The sequence below is a fragment of the Cyanistes caeruleus genome, chromosome 2 (genome assembly GCF_971803275.1).
Source record: "Cyanistes caeruleus chromosome 2, bCyaCae1.hap1.1, whole genome shotgun sequence".
NCBI lineage: Eukaryota > Metazoa > Chordata > Aves > Passeriformes > Paridae > Cyanistes > Cyanistes caeruleus.
In genome coordinates this window covers 78,614,678-78,642,416 of record NC_141702.1, presented here as the reverse complement: position 1 = coordinate 78,642,416, position 27,739 = coordinate 78,614,678, and the positions used below count along the sequence as shown (strand labels likewise).

The 27,739-nt window shown below is 36.4% G+C and overlaps 1 protein-coding gene across 9 annotated transcripts; it reads left to right on the top strand.

The window, feature by feature from the left end:
* The first annotated feature begins 294 nt into the window (after positions 1-294).
* FEZ2 (fasciculation and elongation protein zeta 2) lies at positions 295-27,739 on the top strand. Of its 9 annotated transcripts, XM_086878116.1 has the most exons (10): positions 325-631; positions 2,173-2,281; positions 5,366-5,482; positions 6,908-7,052; positions 9,732-10,000; positions 12,701-12,781; positions 16,890-16,965; positions 19,212-19,277; positions 25,116-25,144; positions 25,589-27,005. In XM_086878116.1, the coding sequence occupies exons 1-9, from the start codon at positions 393-395 to the stop codon at positions 25,124-25,126; spliced, it is 1,113 nt and encodes a 370-aa protein (XP_086734242.1). In that variant the 5' UTR covers positions 325-392; the 3' UTR covers positions 25,127-25,144; positions 25,589-27,005. The 9 variants fall into 9 exon arrangements, with proteins under 9 accessions (XP_023779564.2, XP_086734242.1, XP_086734238.1 ...); XM_023923796.2 differs by lacking the exon at positions 25,116-25,144 and having other exon boundaries at positions 295-631; positions 25,589-27,739; XM_086878112.1 differs by lacking the exons at positions 25,116-25,144; positions 25,589-27,005 and adding an exon at positions 23,439-23,640.

The window sequence follows — 27,739 nt, the reverse complement described above, 5'->3', positions numbered from 1 at the left end:
CGGTGCGGAGCTGAGTCGGTACGGACACCGCTGTGTGCAGCTCTGCGATCGCTGGCCCGGCCCGGCCCGGCCCGGCTCTGCGATCGCTGTCCCAGCCCGGCCCGGCCCGGCCCGGCTCTGCGATCGCTGTCCCAGCCCGGCCCGGCCCGGCTCTGCGGGCGCTGTCCCAGCCCGGCCCGGCCCGGCTCTGCGGGCGCTGTCCCAGCCCGGCTCGGCTCTGCGATCGCTGTCCCAGCCCAGCCCGGCCCGGCCCGGCTCTGCGATCGCTGTCCCAGCCCGGCCCGGCCCGGTTCCGCGGGCGCTGCCTCAGCCGGGCCCCGCCCGCCGCGGGCCGCAGGGAGCGCGCGCCGCCGGGAGCGCGCAGCGCCGCGTCCCCAGCTGCGGTGGCGGCTATGGCGGCGGCGGCGGCGGCCTCGCAGCGAGACCCCGGCGACTGGCAGGACTTCTCGGGATTCCAGCCCTCCGCGGGGAGCGGCCCCGAGGCTGCCTGCGACAAGGGCGGCTGGGGCGGCGGGGATCTCGGGGCGAAGCTGTCCCTCTGCTTCGAGCCCCCGCAGGCCCGGGCTGGCGGCGGCGAGAGCCGCGTTCCGCTGCGGCCGCTCACGGAGCAGAGCGCGCTGCAGGACGACGAGTGAGTGCGGGCCGGGGGGCGCGGAGAGGGAGCGGAGGGGAGGCCCGGCCCGGCCCGGCCTGAGGGGACAGCGCGGCCCGACAGCCCTGCCCTGCCCTGCCCTGCCCTGCCCTGCGAGAGCGCTGCCCCTGGGCCTTGCCGAGCCCGGCAGAGCTTGTGGGCTGCGGGAGCGGAGCCTTTCCCCGCCCCCGGGCTGCAGCCGGGATCCGCCGGGCTTCGGCAAAGGGGCACGTTCGGCCTCCGCTGCGCGGGTTTGACCGGGAGCCCTCCGGCTCTATCCCTCTGACTGCCAGGGAAGCGTGCGAGCATCCCAGAGCTTCTTACCCCGCCGAGCTAGCGAGAAGTACTTGTTCTGAAGTGCAGTGACCATGGTTAGTATTTGTATTGCTTCTTGCAAAGTGCCCACTGTCTCAGTGCTTGAAATTAAACATGGGAGGTGAAGAAAGCAGGCAAAGAACAAAATTGCAGCTGCAGCTGCGATAATTGTTTGGGTTTTTTTCGCCTGAGGAGTAGAGCCTTTCTAAGCCATGCTGCTGTACAGTTTTTAACACTGTTTTACTATTATTTCGATTTCTTATTTTATAGTAAATTTAGTCAGCTTCATTAAAAATTTTTCAGTTACTTTAAAGTAACTAAACTGTATGTCATGTTCTAAGAGAGGAATAAAAAGAAAAGCCTGTTAGCAAAATACTAGATCTGTAGTGTAAGCAGCGAGGTAAGTTCGGTGAACCATGAATCACGTTGGGCAGTTCAGTGATAAGGCTCTGTCTGCCTCGGCCTTTCGTCTGACCTCGGTGAGCCTTAGCTAGGAAACCATTCTGAACATCCAGCCGCAGCAAAGCGCCTGGAGGCAGGGCTTGGCTGGGGACTTGGGGAAGCGGCCTGCTCACAGGGCAGCTGTGCTTTAAGACTGAGCTGCTTCACCATCGTAGGTCTGCATGGGCAAGCCTCCAGGACGGAGAGGATGTACACTCTAGAAACACTAGGCTGACCGAGCTCAAGAGTGGTGGGCTGAGCTCTGCAAGAACACTTCTAGGAAAAAAAAATTAATTCTTCCAAAATTTTCATCTGATTTCTGCATTTTCATTATTCTGTGATAAATGGAAAGGAAAAAAAGAAAATATTTGGCTCAGAATTTGCTACTCAGCCTCTGCTAAACAACATTAGGAATGTAATTTATAGCTCAGCTCAAATTTCATTGAAGGAAAGGCTCATCCACCCCCAGAAAAGATTTTGTGTGTAGTTACATAATTAGTATAGAAACTGTGTCTTCGTTTATTGGATTTTTTTTCACTGCTGTGCATATTTGTGTTGTTGTTAAACAAAGTTGTTTAACAAGGGAAGTAAATTATGTTTATCAAAAAGCATATTCTCATAGATTTAAAACACTAAAAATTTTATCAGTTACTTCCAGATGAATATTTAGGGAGGAAAATACAGTTACTGATAGAGATACATGAGCATTAGGAATAGGGTTATTGTTGATTCAGTTTCTGCTTGTTTTGAGGTCTGCATTTTCACTCCTTTATTCTTTTCTCCAGGATTTGGAATGCCTTGACTGATAATTATGGCAATGTGATGCCAGTTGACTGGAAATCTTCCCACACCAGAGCTTTGCACTTGCCAACACTGAATCTTTCAGAAAAAGGGGTAAGTTCTGATTAGCAGAAGTACCCTCTTTGGATCTTTGATACACAACAGGGAACTAAAACTGTTTGAATTTGTATAAAAGAATGTTGTTATTAACTGGCTGAACATTTTTTTAGTACTTGCCATTATACATGAGAGCTTTTTAAAAATCAAAGAACCATTGATGTATGTTTGTATCTCCCTGGGTTGGAATAATTCAGGGTTAGCTTTAGATGACTCTTCATTAGAGCCAGAGCATGATAGAGGAAAATGTAAAATGAGATACTGTTTCACATAAAATCTTTCTGGTATATGATTCATGTTGAACACTGATCTGGGTAAGGAAGCAGAAGAGGTGGGAGTACTCTGATTTCATAAGTCCAGTGAGGACTTTCTAAAGTTCATATAATTCCACAGTTAGATGGCTTCTTTAACAAGAAAGGTGGCCCAGGAGACACTGAAGTGCAAGAGTTTGTTTTGTTTTCCTTATTTAAGAGTTAGAATAGTTCTCTGGGGTGGGAACAGGGAATTAAGAGCTTCAGAGAGGTTTATAGAAAGGGTTGTCCTCTGATGATCTTAAAAGTGGATTAAGCACTTCAGGAAGAAAAGCTAGGAGGAATTCCCATCTCACAGTTTTCTAACAAAATTAGTGGCTTGTCTTTAAACAGTGAAGTTCAGTGATGCTATAAAAATATCTGAGTGCATAACCTGAGAATCAGATAATGCTTTGGCTTCTGCCATCCATTAGATAATCAGCAGATACTTTTTACTGTGACAGGAGAAAAGATTGTTCTGCTGAAGGGGATACTTTGGGGTTCACTAGAGGAAGGTGCAAATTTGGAATTAATTTTCTTGATTTGAGTCTCATGGTTATCCCTTGAATTTGACTTGTGTTTCTTCCAATTTTTATTGAATCCTTGTTCAGATTTTGTAAGTGATTTTAGAGTAATTAAATTCTTACATTTTAACTAAAAATACAACCCTGCCATGCTGTGACCTCGTGTCAGGGAAAAATCAACTAGAAGACTAATGGATTTCTTGATAAAGAACTAAGTATAATGCATAAGAAAATATTTCATATAGTTTTGTAAGTTTCCTGCAGGAGGTTAGGAAAAAAGTACATAAAAAAGTGTAAAGTAGTGTTGCTGGATTAGAAAGTATCTTAGGTATGCTGCCAGTAGAGAGAAAACCAGTTCATGGATGAATGTATCTCAAGTTTTTTCAGCTTTCACTCCACATGGCATGCCTTCTGATGTGTAAAGGCTGTGGGGAGCATTTGACATACTTTTCTTCTGCTGCTCTGTGTTCAGCACTATTGCTGGATATGTGACAGCACATATGGACCAGCTAGTATCTTGTTTTCTTTTCCTTACAATGAAAACTAACAGCTAAGCAACACTTCCCTGATGCATGCGTTTGAAACTAATAATATGCTACCAAAATTGTGCAGAAAGCACACAAGAAAACAATTCCTGTTTTAGTAGGGAAAGATACAAGGTCAGTAAGACTGATTTGCTTGATCTTGGTTCCTTCACATGACAGGTCTGTGCACAATTTTACACATCTCTGACAGTGAAAGAAGTAGCTGGGTAGAAGTGTTGTGCACAATGGTACAGGGAATGGGATTGTGCAATTCCTTGTTTGTTTTGTTTTGGCTAGATAACTTTTAAATAGGTCATTCCCTGCTAGCAGGAGGACAGAAGGAGGCATAGAATGTGGCTAGGTGGAAAGCCAGGTGTTCTTTTTAGTCCAGATTACAGCTGATGCCATTTTTGGTGGTTTATTAGTCTGTATTATCAAAATGTATTTGAAGGTCTCTCAAAATGTTTCTGGAGATGTCAGGAGGGAAAGCAGATCTCCTTCTAGATAAACTGTTATCCTTGCTTACTGTCCCATCATTGTTGTCATAGCCTGTGTGCACGAAAAGGTATTTGAGGACAGTGGGCATTTAAAAAATGTCAAATTGGAATCTATCTGTGTAGTAGGTGAAGAGAGAGTCATAGTGGAGTCTTGCCACTGAACATTTACTGGAATTCAAATTGTGGGAAAAAGTGAACGTTCAACTTCATTCTGAGGGCTGAAGAAGTGCAAATTGTGTGTTTTCCTCTACCGATGGGCTCTCTGGGGATATCAGTTGCAGATTCAAAATGAATCTGAAAACTATTAAGTTTTCTGAAGAAACTGAGAAAACTGGAGGAATTACAAGAAAAATTAAAAACTGATACTGTCAGATCAAGGACTTTGTATGGCCAGTCATATGTAAATGTGTGTAAATGTGATGTTTGTAAATTAGCCCAAAGGTCAGTTAAAGCAGTTGAGTTCAAATGGCACATATTGGGGTTTTCAGCTTTGAGGAGCTTTTCTAGGCTGGAATCTAGTAGTAGACAAAGTATAGAAACAATTTTGTAAATAAACCAGGATATATCACTGTGTGAGAGTAAAATATGCCTGACTTATTAAGTAGAGGACTTGTGTCTCTTAGTGTATGTATATCTTTGGTTTGAATTTATGAATATCATTTAGTGATATATATGGGAACAGTGTTATTTCTCTTTCTTTCTGAAAATATCCTGAGATATTCAGCAACACATTTTTTTTTTTTGATAATCTGGGGTGATAGCGTTCTGATATCACCATTCCATATCAACTCTTCTCAGCTTGTTTCCATGTATTTTATTATGTGACAAAGTGGAACCATAAAAGCACTTAAAGTAAGAGGTTTGTGTAACATTAGACATTATAGGCAAGTTTTTCACCCCACATAGACATTTTTCAATCTTCGTTTAAGATCTAAGTATTTACTTGACAACCTCACATGTAGATATCTGCATGTCAGTGTGTATATGGTCTTTATATATGGACTTTATTTAACAACATTAAAGATTGACAGCTGTTTTAACTTTGTCCAGTTGCAGTTTTGATTTAATTTTCCAGGCTATTTTACAGAAAGAACTGTTGATTCCATTATTATGAACCAAGATTCAGTTTCATTCTTAAAATTCAGTGATTGTTCCCCTTTTGTTTTTTGTACGCTACATGCATTTTATACCCTCACATTAGGGGTATATATATATTTATATAAATACACCTTTTCATGCTTTTTAGGTAAATGACAACTTGAACCTTGACTTGTCAGATGATGAAGAGCTGAGAGAACAGTTGGATATGCATTCTATAATTGTTTCCTGCATCAATGAAGAGCCCCTCTTCACAGCAGAGCAGGTAAAGTGTTCAGCAGACAGTGTTGTTGCTGTAGAATGTTTTTTTCAACTGTTATTATTTTTCGTCGTTGTTCTTGCTCTTCACTGTAGCTAAGCTTCTTGGTTGTCCTTTGTTTAGGGTTTTAATGATGTGAGAGATATCATTACATCATTCAGATTTGAAAAGTGTTTCAGTACTTCAGGTGAGGTTGATAGTTCAGGCTCTTTGAAGTCTTTGTATATTTCTTACCATGAATTAGACAGGAATGCTAGTGCTATTAGCATTATACAACTAATGCTACTAAATTAAATATAAGTGTTAAAAAGAAAAAATATTTTCAGAATCTTAGCAGTATGGTAGAGTTTGTAGTTTTCCAGCATGAATGTGTGGCAGTTCATAGTTTCACAGGGCTTTGTTGTTAGCAGGAATTCTTTGAAGTTTTTGCCTAACATGAAGGCAGATCAGTATTTCTGCTACTATAAGCTTTCAAATTACTTGGTATCTAAAGCCTTCAAATCCATGGATTTACTTCAATTATTTTGAAAATTGCTCTTATGAGTAAGGTTAATGAGAGTAAGGTCTATTAAAATCCTGCTTTAGTAAGCAAACAAATAATCTATTTTGTTGTTGCTTAAATGGTTAAGCAATGGTTAAGCTGTGAATTATGATGAACACAGTTATTAAGAGTATGGGAGGTAGGACTGCTTGAACTGCTGCAGCTCTTTTTTACTGTGAGTTGGATCTCAGCACTGACTACAGCCTTTAAACTTGTAAAAGTTGCTGTGTTATTTATTCACATTTAGCCTGTAGAAATGTAGTAATTTATGTGATTTAAAGTAAGCTATCTATGCACAGAATTTCTGTTGTCATACTTTCTGTCTGGCTCAGGTCTTATGCCCAGGGATGCAAACCAGCTTCAGGTTATGGTGGATCGGTTCAAAACCTTCTCACAAGCACAGTTGATTTTTAGGCTTTTCTGAGGGGCTTTTTGGTTTTTCAGAGGGGTTTTTGTAAGGTTTTTTTGTTGTTTTTTTTCTTTTCATTTTGTTGTTTTTTTGTTGGAGGAGGGAGGTGTGTTTGTTTTACATAGAAAAATGTGGTGAAATAGGAGTAGGTGATTTTTGTTGTTGTGTCTGCCTTCAACTGGATACTCAGGAAAGATACTCCATCTTACTCTTTTATTTAGTTCTCTTAAGCAGAATCATGGGTACCTTCATATAGAAATAACCCTGTAGTTTCAACATGCTGCTTGTTATGCCATCACCAATTTACTGTTACAAGGTGTGATTATGCTCCAAGAGCAAGGATGGGGAGGAAATGTCAGTATGATTTTATTGATCCTCATATATCCACTCTTGGTGGTAGTTTCATCTTTCATCCAGCTTTGCTTCAAGTTGCAAGCTCCTCACGTAGGAGGGTTTTCCTAAGGGTTTTCATTTTTCAAAGGTGATTGAAGAAATAGAGGAAATGATGCAGGAGTCGCCTGATCCAGAAGATGATGAAACGCCCACCCAATCAGATCGGCTCTCTATACTTTCCCAGGAAATTCAGACCCTCAAGAGATCCAGTACAAACAACAGCTATGAAGAGAGTAAGTGGTACTTAGTTTGTATTTTTGCTCTTATGCTTATTGAAAATAGTTTAAAGGGTAAGTTTGCCATGTGTTTGATTCTTAGTAAGTCCTTCTTATGAAATATCTACATTCAAAAATATTTTCAAAATAATAGCCTAGATTTAGTACATAGAGGACTTACCTTTGTCAGCTTTTTTATGACTAAGAACAAAAATAAGACTTTATAGAATTTCAATTTAAAGCAAATATTCTGAAGGTTGATACAGTGGAATGAGATTCCTTCATGGGTAAAGTGGTAAGTTGGTCATTTTTTATTAAACTTCATTATTTTCTGTAAAGTGAGACACTTTCTTGATGCCAGTACACTGTTTAAGCTAAAGCTCTTGAAAGCTATTGGGTAAATAAAGCTGTAACATACCTTTGGTACAGTTTCACTCATTGCAACATAGACAGTAACACAAAAATAAGGCAACCATTTATTTTTTGCCTTATATATATATATATATATATATATATATATATATATAGACTTGCCTTTGCAAGTCTATAAAGACCTTGCATATTTTTCAGTCTTCCCTTTCCATTCCTCTTCAGAAAGCTTAAAAGTTAAAAATGTCCTTCATATCTTCTATTCAGATGAAATAATCTGTGCTTCCCTATATAAAAGCAAAGTAGAAATTAGATGAATTATTTAATTGTAGTAGGTTGAATTGTATGTAAAAAAACTGTGACTAATCAGTTTCATGATGGAAAATTTTGTTTAATCTGTGCATTTGTCAAGAAGAATTCTAGAAGGTTGTAGGGACACAAAGAATATTTGGTAGATGATCTTTCTACTTCGGTCTTTCTTTAAAAGTTTGGTGCTTTCTTTCCTGTAGTCTGGATCAGCAGTGCAAACTCTGTAGAAGATTCAGAAAATTGGCCAACCTCTTGTGACATGACTTAGAGCTTCAGCTACATTTCAGATTTATGGAAGAGATTCCAACCATGAAAATGGTCTCTTAACTGTCTCAACACATAAATTTCAAGAACGTGAAAGCAAAATGTATTGTGTTCAGCAGGGCTTCCTGCTTTTCTGACAGTTCCATATGTCTTAAGGTTTGCAGCTAATCAAGCTTGATCGGTATTTCATATCATATCTGTTTTCCTTTGCCTCAGGAGTCCATCTTGTCTGTTGTATCTTTACAGTTTAAAGGTCAGTCTCGACCAAATAATGCCTTGAGTTATTTTGGCAGATAATTTAACTTTGCTTCACCAGTTTCTCAGAATCTGCTTTCATGTCTTTCAGGTCACTGTTATATTGAAAGCTCTTGCTACCTATTTTTAGTGTGTGAAGGTGCTCCAGAATTGGTCTGCATCTCTGAAATTTGTACAGGTTTTTCCTAGAAACTGTGGTTTTTGTAAGATAGATCAGAGACTTTCATTCATTCAGATTCAGAGCAGGAAATCACTTGCATTTACTTTTTTCTTGGATAGGAAAAGGCATACATTAAGGCAGTCCAAAAATAAAGCTCTGGTTACACAAGTGAGTTCTTCAGCCTACTAAGTTTCAGTCCATGTGGTTTTCTGCATTTGAATTCCTCTGTCTCCACTCAGCTGCATTAGCTATTTCCTATGTAGCCCTTTCAAGACTTTGATAATGACTACTGATCTGTCATCAGTCAGGACTGCAGTTGGGTAACCTACACCTTTGTTTTTAGAAAAATTGGTTTTTAGGCTATGAAGCTGGTTCTTAAGTGTTGGGATTCACAGGTGCTCTCTCTCAGTACTGTTACAGTCTTTGAACAGAGTTTAAGGCCTAAGCTACCTTGAAAAACTGGCTCCTTGACAGAATTGTCTTGACAGGTTTCATTGCCTTCTCTTCAGTTAAGTAAGTGACAAGGAGCTTTTGCCAATCAATTTTCCCTGCTGTAATTTAAGAGAAAAAATTCACATTTCACATCCTACCTTTGATGCTTCTAAGAGCTACAGTTTTTTGTAGTTTGTGGCCTTATTTGTATTTTTCAACACTTGTCTGTAGGTACTTTCCCTAACAAGAACTCTTGTAGACATGGTATTTACTAGACTAATTCAATGAAACAAAATAATTGCAAGCATCTACGCAGTGTCCTTAAACAGATTGTACCTGTCAGTGTAATCAGGACTAGCTGTTTCTCAGGTGCCAAATAAGATTATGTTCTTCAACACAGCAACTGCTGGGACTTGCCAGCTTCCTAGGTGTGTCAGACCTAAACTGGAACCAAATACAATCCTCAAAGATCTGCTCACTCTTAACTCAAGCAAGCCTCAAAACATTTTCTTCATCATAACTGCACTATCAGTAACACATCACCCAATAGTTCAGAAAATACAAAGGCCTTTTCCTTCAAACAGTGAGTGCAGAGGAAAGTAATAGTTTATAGTTGTGTCAGAAATTTAGCACTTCCTTCAGCTTCCAGCATAAACTACCAGCACATTCTTCATATTTGCAGATTATCTCAGATTTCTCAGAAGTAAGAAGAAAGTTTCACCATCTTTTTGTTGCTAATCTTGTCACCTCTGGGATGTGTTTATTCCTCTAGGAATACTGTTTTGTTCTATGTGGTTTTAGAACTGAATTTTTTGTGTTGAGAAATTTCAGAGTACGTTTTTCTTGTAACTCCCACAAGTTTTCTCATGTTTAAAATCTTGACATATTTGTGTATGAACTACTTTTAGGAGTGAAAAGATTGTCCGTTGCTGAATTAAATGAACTGCTAGAAGAAATTGAGACTGCTATTAAGGATTATTCTGAGGAACTGGTACAGCAGCTGGCTCTACGAGATGAGTTGGAGTTTGAGAAGGAAGTGAAAAACAGCTTCATTTCTGTCCTCATTGAAGTACAAAACAAACAACGAGAACATAAAGAAACGGCAAAGAAGAAAAAGAAGCTGAAAAATGGTAGTCCTCAGAATGGCAAACAAGAAAGAGGTCATATGCCTGGAACAGTAAGAAAATTTTTTATAAGTATTTATACATTTAGAATATTTTTTTGTTTTTTTCCGCTGTGGGAAGTAGTAGTCCTAGATTATATTAAGATACCTGGTGCTCCTGCTTCCATGCCACCATTCATAAACAAGGGTTAAGCTCTTCCTGTTGAGAGTTTTTTTTCACAAGGTCATGTATTTTACTCTTCTCATATTCAGAAAAGATTTTTTTCAGCTGTTTGCAAATTAGCCTGGAACTAGCATACCTTTCTTGCAAAAAATACTGTCTTTGGATGTACTGTTCTGTGTTCTATTCTCAGTAGGCAAATTAATTTATGTGTTTGGTTTCACTGTGTGAATTTTAGTGTATGTTAGTCTTGCAGGAAATTCAATACTATTGTTGCTGTAGTTGCACTGATACTTATTGATCATGCTAGTTTCTAGGTAGGAAAAATGTGAATGTCTTACCTTGGATCTCCTAACCTGTGGCAGAGTTACTTCATTCAACAAGTGACAGGAAAGAGGCCAAAAGTGTAGTGCATGTGTACAGGGAGGAGATAATTTGTTTTATTCTTTACAAAACATAGCAACAAAAGGAAAAATGTCTTTCAAGTAGAGTTGGATAAGAAGAGTCAAAGAAATTAGGTTATTAGCTTGTCAATTCAATTTTTCTTTCTTACATCTAGTATAATTTAAAATTACTTAAATGAGATATTAATGTCTGAATTTCATAGTACTTCTTATGGGATGAAGAAAATGTTTTGTAGGTCTTGGCTAAGTCCCAGAAGGAATGCTTCAGTTCAACATCAGAAGGTTTCAGGGTTTGCTTTTCAAATGTAAGGAATAAACATTTATAATGAAATATTAATATTTCAGAATTTATTTCTAAACTTGCAAGCATGTAAGGTTCTGATCTCATCTGTTGAAAGAGAGATGTTTGTGTGCATAGCTAAGTTTTAGTGAACTTAAGAAAGTATAAGTCTGGAAAACAATACAAAATTGTCATCCCTTTACAAGAACACAATTCCTTTTTCCTTCCCAGTCATGGAAAACCAGAAAGGGATGTTCTACCTAGAAAGAAAAATAATTTCTTTGTTTTGAAACTTAAGTGAATCTCAAACTGTTCTGGTTAGTTTAAAGATAAGAAACTTGAATGATGCTTTCAGGTATAACTTACATGGTCCCAGGATAAGACATTTTCATATTTGGTCACTTCAAGATACAGATATGTCAGGTTGCTTTCTAAGAGGGATTGAACAGACTAGCTCATAGGTAAGACTGTAGCTGCATGTAATTCCTTTGAAAATAGATTTCATTGTCATCAAGGACAGATTTGAGAGCCCTCTCCCAAAAAGAGCTGCAAGGTTCAAGGTTCCCTTCTTCAACAATCCTTTTTTCCTTTTTTTTTTATCTGAATGGCTGAGAATGTGCATACAGAGAGTATGTTCTAGTAGCTTTGTGAAGACTGTGTTTCTGTTAATAAATCATGTATTAATTGGTTATTTTGTTAACTACAATGAAGTTTCATTTAAAGACAAAGATGGGAAGTAGAGTTAAATTGTCATACTCTTAAGAAAATTAATTTTTCTGTAGATACTATAACTGAATATAAAAAAAAAAAATAGGTATGAATTTGTCCTTAATACCATCTTTGAGTAAATCAGTTTCTTAGAGTTGTAAACTTTTAACTCTTCAGCAAGGGGAAATTGGGAAACAGTTAAAAATAGTCAGGGCTTGAAGATACCAGTTCCTTCAAGTAGGATATCTTAAAAGAGATAAGATGGCTCTGGCAAAATTTATGTCTTTACTGACCTTGTGTGCTTTAGAAGGTAAAAGAATATTGTATTCCAGCACATTTTATTCTTCTCACATAAATAACTACATTCAGATAAACATGCTGAGGTGTGCTCATCATACTGCCCTGTGTCAGCAGCTTGGCTGTTTCTTCTTTTTATGTTCATGTCACTTGCTGATTTTATATTACATCCTAAAAATCAAGACTGTTTTTATTTTTTATTTTTTATCTTTTATTTTTTTTAACTTCTCCAGCAAGCAAAAGGGATTACAAAATTCAAGGAAAAATCTGTAGTTGAATTATATACTGCTTTTTCTTTACTTGGATTCCATAATTCCATGCAATGGAGCTTGAAATCAATATGGGTGTATTATTACCTAATTGTGTATATTTTATGATATTACATAAGACAGGGAATACTCACTGTTGCTTCAGTTGTAGAAAAGGAAGCATGAAAGCATAAAAAGTTTTAAAGAGGTGGAACTGGAAATGGCTTCCTCTGAACAGTGTTTCTAGTACATGCTTAAGATCTGAAAAATTGGTGTCAGTAGTGTCTCTAAACACACATTATTTAAACACAAATGTTAGAGGGGATTTTACTGTGAGCTGCGCTTCGAAAAATGCTATTTTTTTCCATTTCTAATTGAAACAGCCATAAAAGGCAAGTCTCCATTATCAGGTCTGCAATGTGAAAATTTTGTTTGAATAAATTGTGGTGTAGAAATATTGCTTAACTGCCATTATAAGGTTTGCTTTTTAATTAAAAAAATTAAGTAGGAGAGTGAAGAAATAGAAATGTGCTGAAATACAACTTGGAGCTTGTCTTTGCCATTTGACTTGCAGTCTTGATAAATGCTGATTAATAGTCTTCTGAACTTTTCTCTGTCCCTTTTTTTTTCTTTCTGCTATGTTTTCACTACTTTTAGCGCTTCAGCATGGAAGGGATCTCAAATGTCATACAGAATGGCTTCCGCCACACGTTTGGAAACTCGAGTGGAGAGAAACAGGTGCTGGGCTATCTTCTCCCTTTTTTCTCATTCTTTGCCTGCACTTTTGGTCAGAGTTGAGATCTTGAAAATTGACAGTAGCTGAAGATAAATGCTGAGACAGGAAAACAGGATAAAATGCTGGAATCTCTGCTCCCTCCCTACCTGAGGTTTCTGATCAGCCTACAATCTCTTTCTCTCCTCAGCAGCTCAAGAGATTCAAGACTTGATACCCTGATGCACTGAGCTAATAACCCGTATTTCGCACCCCAGACTAGAAGTCTCTTTTAGCATAATGCATGCTTTAGATACACTGCATGTCTGTAAAAATCTAATAACCAGTCAAAGAATGTCTATCAGGTTAGATGCAGTGTTTCAGCCTTCAACATTAGCAACTTGCATAATGAAAAAAGCTTTTATTTTCTTCTTTCTTCACATGTTCAGAGCTGATACATCTAAAAACAGAGTAGCATCTAGAAAATGTATAGACTGTATTGTCTTTTGCTTTTGAAAACTGCATGATTTTAAAAGTAGCCAAATATGTACAATGAAGATTACCAACATAAAATAAATGAGCTATAGGCAAGTTTGTGTCTTTTCAATGTCTAAATATTGAAATGTAGAGCAGAGAGACAGCTTCAGTGGGCATAATATAGATGTTGTGTGTACCTTGGAAGCAAGATTCTTATGCCTTTTTTCAGAGTAATAACTTGCCTGCCGTTTCAGATCTGTAGTATTTTATTAACTGCATTCTGAATTTTAGCAAACTGCTAATGCTTATGCTTTTGTTTAGTCTTACAGCACACTACAAAATATTGGTATTTAACATTATTTAATGTGCACCCACTATTTTAGTTTATGCAGTTCTGTCAGAGGAGTCCATTAGAGGGTTTTTTACCCCCTGGTGAGAAGTCCATTGAGGTAATAAATTGACTGGTAGTTTAGAAGTCAAGGGTGATTAGGCTTTTGTCTGGAAGATGAGTGTTGTATCCTGCAGAGGAGTTTGGGAGGTAAAGCAACTCCTCTCAAGTCATTCTGTAATCATGAGGTTCGAAATCAAAGACTTGCCTGCTTTCTCAGGCAAGGTTTGTGTGTGAGATTTTATGAATACGTTGATCCAGTTATTTGTTTGTCCTCAGTTTTGGGGATCTTGAACACATGCACAGAGCTTTCCCAACAAGATTTTTTATCACTGCATTATCACAGTACTAGTAAAGCTGTAAAACGAAACAGTGTGCTGTTTTGTTTTTTGGTTTTGTTTTTTTTTTCCTTGGTTATCTTTATCATAAATTACAGCTGTTTATACCTGTGTCTTTATGAATTTTAAATATCATATCTTTTCATAAAGTGAGCTTATGCCACCCCATCATACTTCTGGTTAAAAGACTTTCATTATCTCCTATGTAGACATAAGTACCATATGTTAAAAATAACAGTGATTGAATAATTCTTCGAGCCATTTTTTTCATGTTTTGAATTAATTTACTAATGTATCCTTCTCTATATTCTTCTGGTTGGGGGGGGGGGGGGGGTTTATTCCCCTTCCTGTATCTTAAAGCAAATCATGGAAGTAATATGAACTTAAAATAAAATATAGAGTAGAAAGGTAGAGAAGATACCAGCTCTGTTATGATTTATTCCTGGAAATCCATTTTTCTATGGCATTTGTTTTCTGTTTTGAAGGTTTTTATTGGATAAGGATTTTTTGTCTCACTACCAAACCCTGGCACTGCTTTTGAGATACTGGTGTAACCTTCTAATTGCCACAAGTTGCAAAATTGAACAAGTATCAAATCTTCAGTTTCTTAATGCTGCTCTCACAATATAAATTAGAGAGCTTTTTCAGGGTGTCATTATAAACTCACATTCAGCTGTTTTCTGCTAGCAGGGAATAATTAGTTAGAAATCTGGAATTGTGATAAAAAAAATGCAAGGACAGACACAGTTTTTTGTGTACCTTGGAAGCCAGAAGTTCTAACATAAGGTTACAACATAAAAAAGTTTGACAAGTTTGTACAGTTATTTCAGAGCTCTTTTCCATTTATTAATTTTAGTGGTATTTACCACCTTCTACTACCATCTTATAGTGAGTACTTCCCTTTTTAAAATCTTAGTCCAATTTTCTGTGCATGTGTTTGAGACATAAGTAAAAATTACTTAAGGGATTTTCACCATGTAAAGAGAAATTTCCAATGAGAACTCCCTGCTCCTATCTGATAATGTAGTCAAAAAAAAAAAAAAAAAAAAAAGACATTGAAATGTTGGTAACTCTTTCTGTGATCACATTTCCAGAAGAAAATTCAAGACAGTCATTTTCATTTTGATTTCAGGCATATCAAACACTTTTCCTATGTGATGAAAAATTGCAGTGGGACTTGCCACTTTATCATGTCATCAAGTCTGCCTCAAAAATTTAGAGGTCACAGCAGATTTAACACTTGGTCTTGTCAGTAAGCTACACTTCAGTCACTCCTTCATTCTTTTTGTAATATGTTATCCTTCACACAGCAATTCAGGAAATGAGTTTTTATAGTGCTATTATAGAGACTGACTGTACAGCTGCAAAGTTGATAAGTAGAAGGAAAGTATCTCTGGAAACTAAGAAATTCCTTTTTTTAATTGCTACTGATAGAGAGGAAAAATGGAAAGTAAAGTTTACAGGAGAAGGGAAATAGGGTTTGTTGATATTTGGTACATTGAAATATCCTGGTATTTTATTGTCCAGGTAAAGGCTGGAATGCCACGTAGTTCTGACGGCTGGAAAAGACAGCCAGAAATCTCATTTCTTTGTTGGTAGATCCACTTTCATCTCTGCCATTGGCAGATTCGGCAGCCTTATATCTAGCTCTTGATTCTGGTAATTTTATTAAGAGAGCAGTTCTCTGGTGATACTTGTTGGTCTCATCTCCTGGAAAGTGAAAATTGATTGTTTCCTGAGAAGAATTGCATACCTTTCTCTGCTGTGCTGAGTGGACATGAGGAAATGCCAAAAGAAAAGGAAGGGAGAAAAGCACCCCATGTTTGCAAAAGATCTTGGGGAGGTGTCAGTACCACCTGTACAATTGGTTAAGTGTGGCCAAGCTGAGTCTGTGTGGTTTTTAGGTTATGTGTGGATTTTAGGCAGATGATGTGGTTGGGCATGAGGTGCGTGATCCTGCTGCAAACATGGCAGTGGTTACAGCTGCGAGTGGCAGCCCTCAGCCTCCTCTGCAAAGTGCAGCTCTTCACCATAGGCTGAGTTACACCTGACTCGCTGAAGGACTGTTATCAAGGAGAGGAGGACGCCTTGCACCTTCTTTGTAACATGTTTTCTGCTTGTTGCCTGGAGAGCTACCTAGATGTCAAACTGAAAGAGACATTGAGGGTTACTTTTCCTACTGCCTTGTAGCTTTAAAACCATAATAAAGTTCCTGTTTAATTCTTAAAAATTGACTTGAGGGAAATTTTAGGAAGCTTTTCCCTTAGAGGAAATTCTAGCTTTTTAGTAGTTTTGAAATTCTGACCTCTTTAAGGAGAATGTGCATTCATATAGGCTGCAAAGCAAGATGTTGCCTAAAAGGCATGTAATAAAAGACCAACAGGGTTATGTCAAGAATTTGCACTGCAGGTATGAAAATCTTAAAAGATTTAAGAAATTTTGTTGTGCTGTTTTTTTCAGCAGACAAGAATTAAAGATTTCAGTAAATAGAATTAAACAGAAGTTGAAGTTAAAAAAACAGAAACTATCTGTTAGCACACTCAACTATTAAAACTCATAATTTAAATCAAATTCTTATTCTGGAGTATTTTATTTCATTAGGCTTGCTTTGTTCTTTTTGGTTGCAAGTGTATAGCAGCAGAAGGTGAAAGCCATCTGTTTCCATTTTCACCTAACTGTGGGGCAGCATGATTTTCTTTGCAGAGAGGACAGTTAGCTGCATGGCTTCTATAGGCCACATAATTTGGACAAAAAAAGAAAACTTGGTTTCTGTGATGAAAGCTCTGGGATAGAAAGGTAGAATCTTAATCTATTCTGAAATATGATTATTTGTGGCTAGCTATTTCAATTGCTACAATTTTTACAAAATAAAATGCAAACAACAAAGTTGCATGAAAGGACTGTCAAGTAACTCTGTTTTTCATTTGACAGTACTTAACAACCGTCATTCCTTATGAGAAGAAAAATGGACCCCCATCTGTTGAAGATCTTCAAACATTAACCAAAAGTGAGCATATGAAATTCCCCTCATTGTATTTCCTTTCCTCGTTGTATTTCCAGTTGTGGCTACTCAAAGCTAATGAATCCATCCAGTTCTCTCTTTCCCCCTTACCCTAGGACATGTATGTAAAGGTGCATGATTTTGACCACAGATTTTGTCTGGCTTGTTTTCTGAGCCTTTGTGTTAGGCTTGTTTCCTAGCTGTTGTCTGAAACTATGAAGGCCAGAAATCTGCATGTATCAGGAAGTAAATGTTCCCACATTTTGATGTTGGCCACGTATCATGCAATTTGGTCTTACAGTGCATGATATAACCCTGTTTGTTTACATTTTCTGTGCTTTATTGAGGTTATTGTAATGACTTTGACAAAATGGAATGCATGTCAAGATACTTAAGACTAGTTCCATAACGATTGCATAATGATTGCACTTGACTGCCTTTAAAATAGCCTGCTTCTCTCTGTGGTTTTGGTGGGGGGATTTTGGTGTTAATAAATTTTGATAATTTGGAATTCTAAACCAAACAGAGTTTTGATAATGCCTTGAATTCCCCATTCTTCATGCTTTTTTTAGGCCAAATCCTCAAAATTATTATAAGTTTTAGGTCTTCTAGTTGGTTGATTTTATTTGTTTGGTTTTTTTTTTTTAAATTCTAGTTTGAATAAAACAAGGTTGCATTTTAAAAAACTTACTTATTAAGGTGGTTTAATACAACAGAGCATCTCTAGGAGTCAGTAGCATCTCCTTCATTGGACATTTGTAGGAACATCTTAAAAATAGGTGGTAGAGTGCATTAATGCATTTGATCTGATCTCAGTGGAGAAACTCGCTATGTCTTAAGGTGATTTTCACCTGTGATTCCACAGGTGGCTGAGGGGTGGTAAAAGGCTCATTGGTTGTTTCCTGGAAAGAGAAAATAATTATATAAATTCTAGAGTAAATTAAATGTTTAAGTTGGAATTAAAGTTCCCTTTATTTTTCTACAGTAGGCAACCTTAGGTGTTAATTCATACTTACTTTGTGAAAAAGGATTTCTCATTATATGTTTATTCTTGCAATGAAATTTTATCCTCTTTCCATATTTAAATTTCACTTGACACTATTAAGCACGTGTTAAAGCCTCTTGAAAACATTTTATGTTGTTTAGTGGTTTATTAAAAAAATGTCTTGCACAAACACATTGTAAAGAGTATTAACAATATTGATTTCTGTGGGCTGGTTGGAACTTGCTCCTGTGAGTCAGTTGCAGATTTGTGACTCCGTGTCTCTGGTGTTATTAAGGCAGGCAATAAAGCAGGTGTCTAGGGTTGTTCAGTGGTTTTTTTCTTTCAAAGCTCTGTATTACTGCATAGTTATGAACACTAATGTCTTACTTCAATGTAAAAGTTGAAATAAAATGTGTTATAATTTGAATTTGGAGTCTCATATGAGGAATTTGGAGTTTCTTAAATATTGTTTTTCAGTATAATTTTGTATTTTTGCTTCTTTCAGTTATGTCCTGAGCACTTTATAAAGAATAGTGATTGTTTTACTTTATGTAGCAACAGGCAGGCTTATATGTGTCCAGTCAAGCTTGTCCATGTATTTTCCTTCTTCAGAAATAGGCAAGATGGACAAGATCCACTCATATATGTCACAAAATGGCATTTTTACATTACTGTAAGTTAATGCCAAATTTAGTCATGTAGTTACGATTTTTCAAACCTGTAGCAGATAACATTCGGCATTTCTTGGAGGGAATAAAAGCACCACCAATATTTCCATAGAGTCATTCACTGCATTTTTTCCATTATTTAAAGTAATGATTAAAGATAGTAAGTAACGGAGCATACTTTACTGTCCTAAGATTTCCAGCCCATCAGTAGTTGTTAACATACTTTAATTTTGGATGTCGTGACTTTCTTTTGGTGAGAGTTTTTTATAGGGAAGAGGTGCTTGTTGTTGTTGTTATGACTGATGGCATTTTACTGTAACATTAACCACATGAAATGGGAGTCTTGCATCCAAGAACTATAGACCTCAATGAGAATTACACAGGCAAAGGGTGGAGAGGATTTAATGTCTCATTGTATCTTCTCATCTTTCAGTTAAGAGATTTCTTACATCTCATATGAGTATATATATGAGTATACATATATATAGTATATATGTACTCATAGTATCTCTATGAGTAGCTGGAACTGCTCCAATGTACTTGTTTTAAATGTTGTGTTTAATTTATGACTAAATATCTGATTTTTTTTCATACTTTAGTTCTGCATGCCATGAAGGAGGATAGCGAGAAAGTGCCAAGCTTGTTAACAGACTATATTTTAAAGGGTGAGTATGCTTCTCAGCAGAGATTTTATTTGATTCTAAATTAACTTAATTTACATATAACATGTATTTGAAAATAGTGATCCTACAGCATTGATGAATTATGTTGCCTTTCAATCAAACACAGTTCTCATTTATGTTCTGTTTTGTCCAAGCATTCTGAGCATACAGTTCATAAATAAAACATGTTTATTTTGTTTGTGTTAGTAAAATATAGCAAACTGCTGAATGACATCAGCAGGAACAAGGGAGTCTGGCTTATGAAGTGAAGTGGGTATAGTTAAAATCTTCCATTATACAGTTTTTTCAGTAACTGGAACTCAAACTGCCCGTGGTAATAATGCATTTGCTATGCAGAGTGCTTACAGCTTCATTTCTAGTGTTACCTTCTGATCAATAATAATGAGTATTTATTTTACTTATTACATCTTTTTCTATTATACTTCTGTTATATTTCTGCGATACTTCTACTATACTTCTATTATACTTCTATTATACTTCTATTTTACTTCTATTTTACTTATTATACCTTCCATTGTTTTAGAAGTTTTTGTATGAGTCATTTATTTTCCAGTCTTACACACTGATTGTGTTTAAAGAATGTCAGACATTGAAAAATACTGTTTGCCTTAGCTTTAAGGAGTTGTTCCAGGTAGTTACGAGGTTGATAAATTATTTTAAAATGTTTTTCATCTGACTTCATTTTTGCCTAGATCTTTCTAATGCTTATGTTCTTACTTAATTCTTGGCATGTGATACAATTTTCTTAAGTGTTAAAAGTTTAGCAAATGCATCAAACATCTGAGCTCTGAACAAATACCTGTACAGAAGGGTGATGGATGCCATTTTGTTTGCCACCAAAATGTTTATAATATTCTGCTTTTCATAGGCTGCAAAAGTTTTATTTTTCTTTTGGTATCATGTCTGATCTTTTTTTCATATATACTGTCTTTTGACTTAACTCACTCTATATGATTTTTTAAAGGTTTTTGCATTTCTTACACAAACTTACAGTCACTGTCATAATCTCATCTCACAGATATTTGAAAGTACTTTCAGGTTTAAGTTATGGATGACATATAGTGTGCTATCACTTCAGAAAAACTGAAAAAAACCCATTTAATATTCTGGTAGCTCCAACAGATTTCCTGTTGAAAGAGATCCATTTCTAAGTTTTGCGTAGGGTTGAAGAACTGCCAAATACAATAAGAAAGCAGAGATCCTTTCAGTTGATTCCCTTGATTTTTTCATTGTTTACTTGTTCTTTCTAAAAATTCTTCCTAAATTAGACAGGTGTGTTTGCATGTGAACCATGTAGGATCATGGTCAAGGTTTTTTTTTAGTGGTGATGGCACTAAACCATAGTTTTGTGAGGCAGAATCTTTGACCCAAGAAGATGAACTGTTGTCAGTAATTAAAACTGCTTTTCATAGTACATCTGGTAGTAAGTGATTTTTTATTAAGGATTTAACAGTGCTCTTCACAGTGTCTGCTCTTACTTTTATATGTAGCTATCCAGAAGAACTTTCAGATTACCGGGATATTGAGAAGATACTGGCAGCTTAAAGAAGTGGAGAAATATTTTTTTAAATGCAAAGAAGGCTTATAAAAGTAGATTACCTGAATATATGAGAGGATGATCTAGGAAGCTTGAACTGAAGTTCCTTCCTGCCTCTTGTATGCTCATTACTTAAAAATCACCAAGGGTGTTCTACTAGTGCAACAATTGCAAAATCATCTTGCTTTGAGTGTCTTGGATCAAACAGGTTGTCCGTCATATGCAAATGCTGTTATCTTTAAATTGTGAAACACAAATTGTGGGAACACAAAGAGTAATCACTCCCATCACTCATAGGGAAAGAAAAAGGCAATTTCCCCCCAGCTACCACTTCCTCAGTGAACAGAACCAAGCCTTTCTTCATCCTGTGTAGGTTTGTGTGTTCAGTGGCAGACAGTTGTGAGCACAGAGCTAGTGAGCATAGAATTTTACTCTTTCTTTCAGTATAGCCTTAACTAAGCTTCATATGCTATGGTCACATCATGTTAAGTATTTATAACTCAGCTAACAGTGTTACCTTGTACTGTAGATTTATTCTATGGCACAGGCAAAGTCTTCCAGTTGGTTCTGAGGATGTAACTTTTGCTCTTTTACTGCCACTAAAACTTCTGGCCTGAAACTCCCGCAAGGCTTTAATGGCACAAAGTACTCCCAGCCACCACTCTATTTTCTGGACATTATTTTTAAAGCTTGTTAAGAGGAGATTGATTGAATTATTTACAACCAGTTAGATCAACTTTCAGCTAAGCGTTAATACCTGAAATTCTAACCTATTTCTTAAATCCCAAAATAAAACAAGTGACCTACTGTTTGAGGATTCTGATCTCTTCACTGTACAGATTAAAAATGTCTTGGCAAGGTAAAAACCTTGAAGAAGATTTCAGTTTTAAACTTGTTTTCTGAAAGAAGTTCTGAACCCAGTGGTATAATCCATATGGTATAGTGGTAATTGTATTAATTTTACACTGAATGGATTTTATTGCTTTTTCTTAAGCTTTAATCAAGAAATGAAATCTAGAAATGTGTGAATTATATCACCAAAGGTACTTGATTCTGTTAAAATCTGTTAAGTACATGTTTCTTTGTGGATCATTTTTTTCCAATCTTGCAACAAAAAAAGCAGACAGTAAATTACTTGTGACATTAAGATATGTGTAGCTTTATGGGAAATCCAGTTTGGCATCTGACTGCACAGAAGTGCAGCCTTTTTTCAAACTTCATATTCTGTTTTACAGAGCAGGAAAAAAAAAATCTTACAAACATGCTTTTGGTTATTTTTTTTAAAGCAGCCCTGTCTTGCTATTCTGTTGTATGTAAAAAATTTGGATATGCTGTCTTATGTGGGTGTTATAGCTGTCCACAGAATTATTAATAGACTTTCCCAGATACTAGTGGTCATTGCTGAAAAGTTACTTAAATTGTTCAGAAGAAAAAATGGAGGAAAAATTGTCAGGAAAAATATTATTGCCAAAGTATTGTTAGTACAGCATAAAGGAACAAAGAAAAGAATGCTGTGGACATGGAAAGGTGAATGAAGCCAATAGATTGAGCATAATTATTGGTGTAACACGAAATCTTATCACGTGACTGGTGTTCTGAGGACAGTGAAATAAGTTTCTATTTTCTCTGAATTCATGTTTTGTAGAATTCACGAATTCTGTGTTATCTTGAATAACTTGAACTAAATGCCCAGTAATTCTTAAATTTGGATCATGTAGGAAGACACACACAGACCCCCTCCATGTGCATTGTCTAATATTCACTATCTTGATTTAGTAATGATTGAGTAAAGTTGTTTGGACAAGAGCTGGAATTTGAAGGACAGTTCTGCCGCCAGATCTGCTATTGACCTTCTGTGTTGCCATAGATCATTCTTGGATTTTTTTTTCATAACCAACTAATCCTTCTGAAATGCTGGAAGTAGAAATCTTCAAAACATGGTGTGTGCAAATCCCATGTAATAAAGAAATTAAGGAGAACAACTCGGTGCTTTTTATGTTAGGGGATAAAACCACCTCTATATGCATTTCTCAGTGGGATTATTAGTTTTGAAATTATTTCTGGTGCTTGCTTTCTTTAAAGCATCTTCTTTCCCCAATTTCTACTGCCCCCTTGTGTCCCCCAAAATGTTAAAAATATGATTTTCCTTATCATGTTTAAGTCCCTCTTTTGAGAGGTCATTTAGCTCTCCCCTACATCTTTTCTGTAAGGAATATCCCCTCAAAGGTAAGTATCCCAAAGCCAGACTAATTACATACCCTGTGAAAAGTCTGGTACAGTGTAGCAACTTATCTTCTTTTTCATTTTGCTCTTATTGCAGCCTAAATTATTTTCTAGGGGATATTTTTCCTTTTGTGAAGTTCTGTTTGCTTTTACTTTTCAGTGAACATTTCTATCCTGAACATAACAATAATGAAAGGGAATTAGTGATTTGCTTTGCAAGTGAACTCTAGTTCTTCTCCCACTAGCGTATGATTCATATTATATTTTATAGATTTACACTTAAAATGGATGGTAACATGAAATTGATCAGCATTTGCAGTTGTGTTTAATTTTTTCTGAATGTATTTTAATTTATCAATATTGTCATTATATTTTATCACTAGGAGTCATGAAGGAGAAACTGGGATTTGAAAAAAGGGTAGTGGGTACTGACAGGGAAAGAAATACCAAACCAAGACTGAAGTTCTTTATCTTAGAAAGCACACTTCTGGACTGAAGCTGGCAGCTTAGTAAGGTCACAGTATATAAATGCTGTTTGTTCTCATCTTTCTACTGACTGTTTTTGAACTAATACAGTGTGATTTGAAAACACTGTGCTTATGTCCATTAAAAGATGGACATAATAAGCTAAATAAGCTAAGTTTTTTGTGCACAAGTTAAGCTGTAAAGAAGATGGAGATATTTGTGTCGTACCTTGTAGCTGCATTGGGCTTAGGTGTTGCAACAGTAGTAAGTTCCACATCCTTTGATGAAAGAATGTTTGTATGGACATTGCTCATCGAATTTTTACATTCTTTTTAAAGCTTTCAGTCTTTCTTCTTCTGTGTATAATGTAATGACTTTCTGCATAATGGATAAATTTGCCAAGTACAATAATGCAAGTAGTATTTTATATATATTATAAAAAATAATATTTATATAGTTAGTATTATGTATATTATATATAATGTAGTTGCATCTGTAATCTTTGCAGTATGCAATTTTTGGTTTTTTTCTGAAGAAAATGCTTCTGTGTAGTTGTTTGTCTCTTTAATCTCACAAATAATAATTGACAATTTCAACCCCACAAGACAGAAGCAGGTGTTGACAGAGTAACAGAAATACTGTAGGGAACAGCATCTAGTTAGGACAAGGACTGAAACTGCTGTTTGTGTTGAGCTGATGGCTGCTGCCTTGAAAAGCCAACATCTCCTTGGGTCTGGTGTATTCCACTACTTGAATTCCCATACAGGGGCTCCTGTTTCTTTGGGGACATGAGAACATGGGGAGGGCCTGCTGGGATGGAGTTCACAGCAGGTTTAAAGTAGAAGCTGAGGACTGTATTGTGGGAAGGGGAATTATCTTTTTTTATTGCCATATGGGTAGTGAAGAATATCTGACAAAATCTACAGGAAGCAAGAGTTCCTTAATTTAGCTACTTCCAGAACAAATCACTGATCTATATGAAATTTTAACCAGTATATACATAGAGTTAAGTATTAGGGTAGGTTGTCTGGTATCAGATCTAGACCTGTTATTTCAAGATTACTACTTTTTTTACTTGGAGTTTTTACAAAATGTGAAGATTTATCTTTGTGTACAAGGATAATTTTTACGTAACTGTTATATAAAATATAAGTATGTACTTACAGCCGAAATGCTTGCGTTTGAAACCAGACGTGTTATTACAGTAAATTTTATAAGATGTATTTACTGCTAAGCTTTGTGTTCTTTTCCAATTGTCCTGAAACAGTAATTGTGACAAAAAGAGTGCTAAAAATAATATGCTATACATTACTAGTTAGTAAAATGCATGAAGTCTCGTACTGTTTTCTTCTTTTTTCTGAATGTAGATGTCGTGAAAGCAGAACAATTGCCCATCTTTCTCCTTGCTATTTCATACCTGATCTTTCAAGTAAAAACTTACTTCTTTTTTGTTTTAATGAAGCAAGAATTTGCACCTTGTTCTATTTTTAAACTACGCAAATATTTCAGATAATGAGAGCATTTATTTTCTTGCCTTTGAAGTTTTTGTTTAATTGTTACACCTGACTTCTTTATTTGCTTTTGTGTTGTGCTAGCATTGGTTTGAAAGCTGGATTGCTCTGAGGTTTGTGTCTTACATTGAAACAGGAATGAGAAACACATGAAGGACATGTCTTACTTGCCACTGTGTGTTTCTAGTTCACGCACCAGAATTAGAAAGTAGACTTAGAATCTCAGATTGTCAGTATATTTTTAAAATATAACTGCATGCGTCACCTGTTATTTAATGTTCTGTTTTCTGATATAACACTTTAAAAAGCACTATTTAAGACATGACCTTTAGTTAACTCATTTCTGGATAATACTAGTTAAAGTTAGTGGGTTGTGTCACTTCATTACCTTTTGAGACAGGCTGAAAACTTAATTGCCAGTTTCAGTTGATTACTAGATTTTACTGTGTTACTAATAGGGTAGAATCCAGCATTTAAATATTTTAGTTTATACGTTACATTTTTATGAGACCAACTTCAGTGATATTTACCAATGTGTATTTGTGACTTTTTTGCAGTTCTGTGTCCTACATGAAGAGAGCTGCCTTTCAGAATTAGCCATGCTCCTTTCTGTGATGAGAAGCTTTCCTTGGATATAACTCATAGTATTTTTTTCATTTGGCACTATACCTAAAGCAGTATTCATTTACCTCCTCTGTGTGTGTGGATTTTCTGATCCTACAGTAAGTCATCCGGGCATGACAACTCATCCAGTTTAACTTAATAGTGCAATGAACTGGAGCAGGGAACAAACATTGTACAGTTTTACTTGCATTGTTCTGACTTTTTAAAGTCTATTTTTACATTGTATAGCATGTAGTAAATCCTCCTGCACATTTTGTTGTTGGAAGGAAAGGTAAACTTTGAATAGTGTAAATAAAATAAGCCTCATTTTAAGGAATCCATATTTAAAAGCATCCTTAGTTCCTAAACAGAGATGAAAAAATGATCTTAGTCAGACTTGGAATTTAAGAACTCAAGTGAGTTTCCAGGACACTCCAGAAAGGTGATTGTGAAAGTCAGCAATCAACACTGCTTTGTAAATGGTAACTCTGAACTATACAACAGATTTGTTCATACATCAACAAATCCCAGATTTCTTGGTTTGACATAAATAATTGTGTGTTACTTGTTCTTGGCATTAACACAAACATCTGACTAAGGTAGTATTTCATGTTTGGTTTCATTTTAATCAATAATGTTCATGTGGCTTAGATACTCTCCCATATTGCTGCTATAATTTTACTAGTTTTAAAAGGTGTTTGATCTTAACGAAAATGCTTCGATATATAAACATTTTAAAAGGCAGTATCTTTTTAAAAATACATGTACAGTTTGAAAAACTTGCACCTGGCTTCCAAGTTAGTATTATATTGAGATGTTTGTTGCTGTGTATCTCTAAATTTTACTACAAATTTACCTTGTAAATTGTTTGCACTGTCTACTCTGTGATGAGGTACCTGCATTCAAACAGATGAGAATGTATTTTACAAATCCTGTAAAATAAATGTACCCCATAATCTCTACTTTAAATACTTGTCACAAGTAATTTTGCCAGTCTAAAAGGTTAGATTGAAATGTAAGGAGTACTAAGTGAAAAAAAAGACAACCTGTTTTTTTTCTAGGTTGAATTCCTATTGATTCTTCATCCAAATGAATAGAATGAATATCTGAAGGCATTGGAATAGGAGGTTCTAAAGAGATAAACATGTGTTTCCTTCAGTTTTTTCCATCTAAAGTCTTCAGGGGTTTTGTTAGTTAAAGAGAAATTTTACCTTGCATCATCTTTAACGTTCAACTTTATCATCATCATCAAATACTGTTTTAATCAGTAACACAACATGGTTTGAAGATAGTTTTCATAATGTTGGTTTGTTTTTTTTTTTTCCTAAAGGCCTCAATATCTTTGTCTTTTGTGCCTTTTTCAGCTTAAAATTCTTTTTCTCCTCCCTCTCCCCCACTTGACCACCAATGGATACTTGCCAGCCTGCTCAGGAATAAATAGATTCTCTCCGTAAGTGTGGCATATGTGAAGAAGTTTTTTTGTTGTTTTATTTTAATTCATTTGTGGCTTCTCTAAAAAGAAAGCAGCCATTTATTTCTGTAGCTGGTGTGTTATAAATTCATTATGGCATGCTTTTTATGTAGAAATTCTTGATGTTGACTTTTTGATGCCTGGAAATGGGCAGAGGGGATGACCCTGCTTTATTTTAAAAAAGGTGCACATGCAAAACCCACCATTTCTCTGTGTGAGATTATTCAGAGGTGCTTCAATCTCCTGATGAGGCTTGAAGTGACAAGATGGAACAAAATAAAACAACAATTAAGAGAAGATCAAAAAAGAAAAAAAAAAAAAGACAACAACAAAAAAACTTCTGTCAAAGTTTATGTTACTTTTCACAAATCTTGGATGTCTTAAAGTCACAAACTACTAAAAGTAATGAAACTGAAAATAACAACCAGAGACAGTTTAGTGAGATAAGCATCTGCTTGGGAATTTCATGCCTCTCGTCAGACTAAACAAGACTTCCATTATGAAAAGTACCTGTTTACCTTGTATGCATTAAACAGCTGCCAAATGTGGCAAGTATTATATGTATACCTATATATGTACATAAAAAAAAAACAGATCTCAAAACATTTGAATAAAAAGAACCATGCAAATCTTC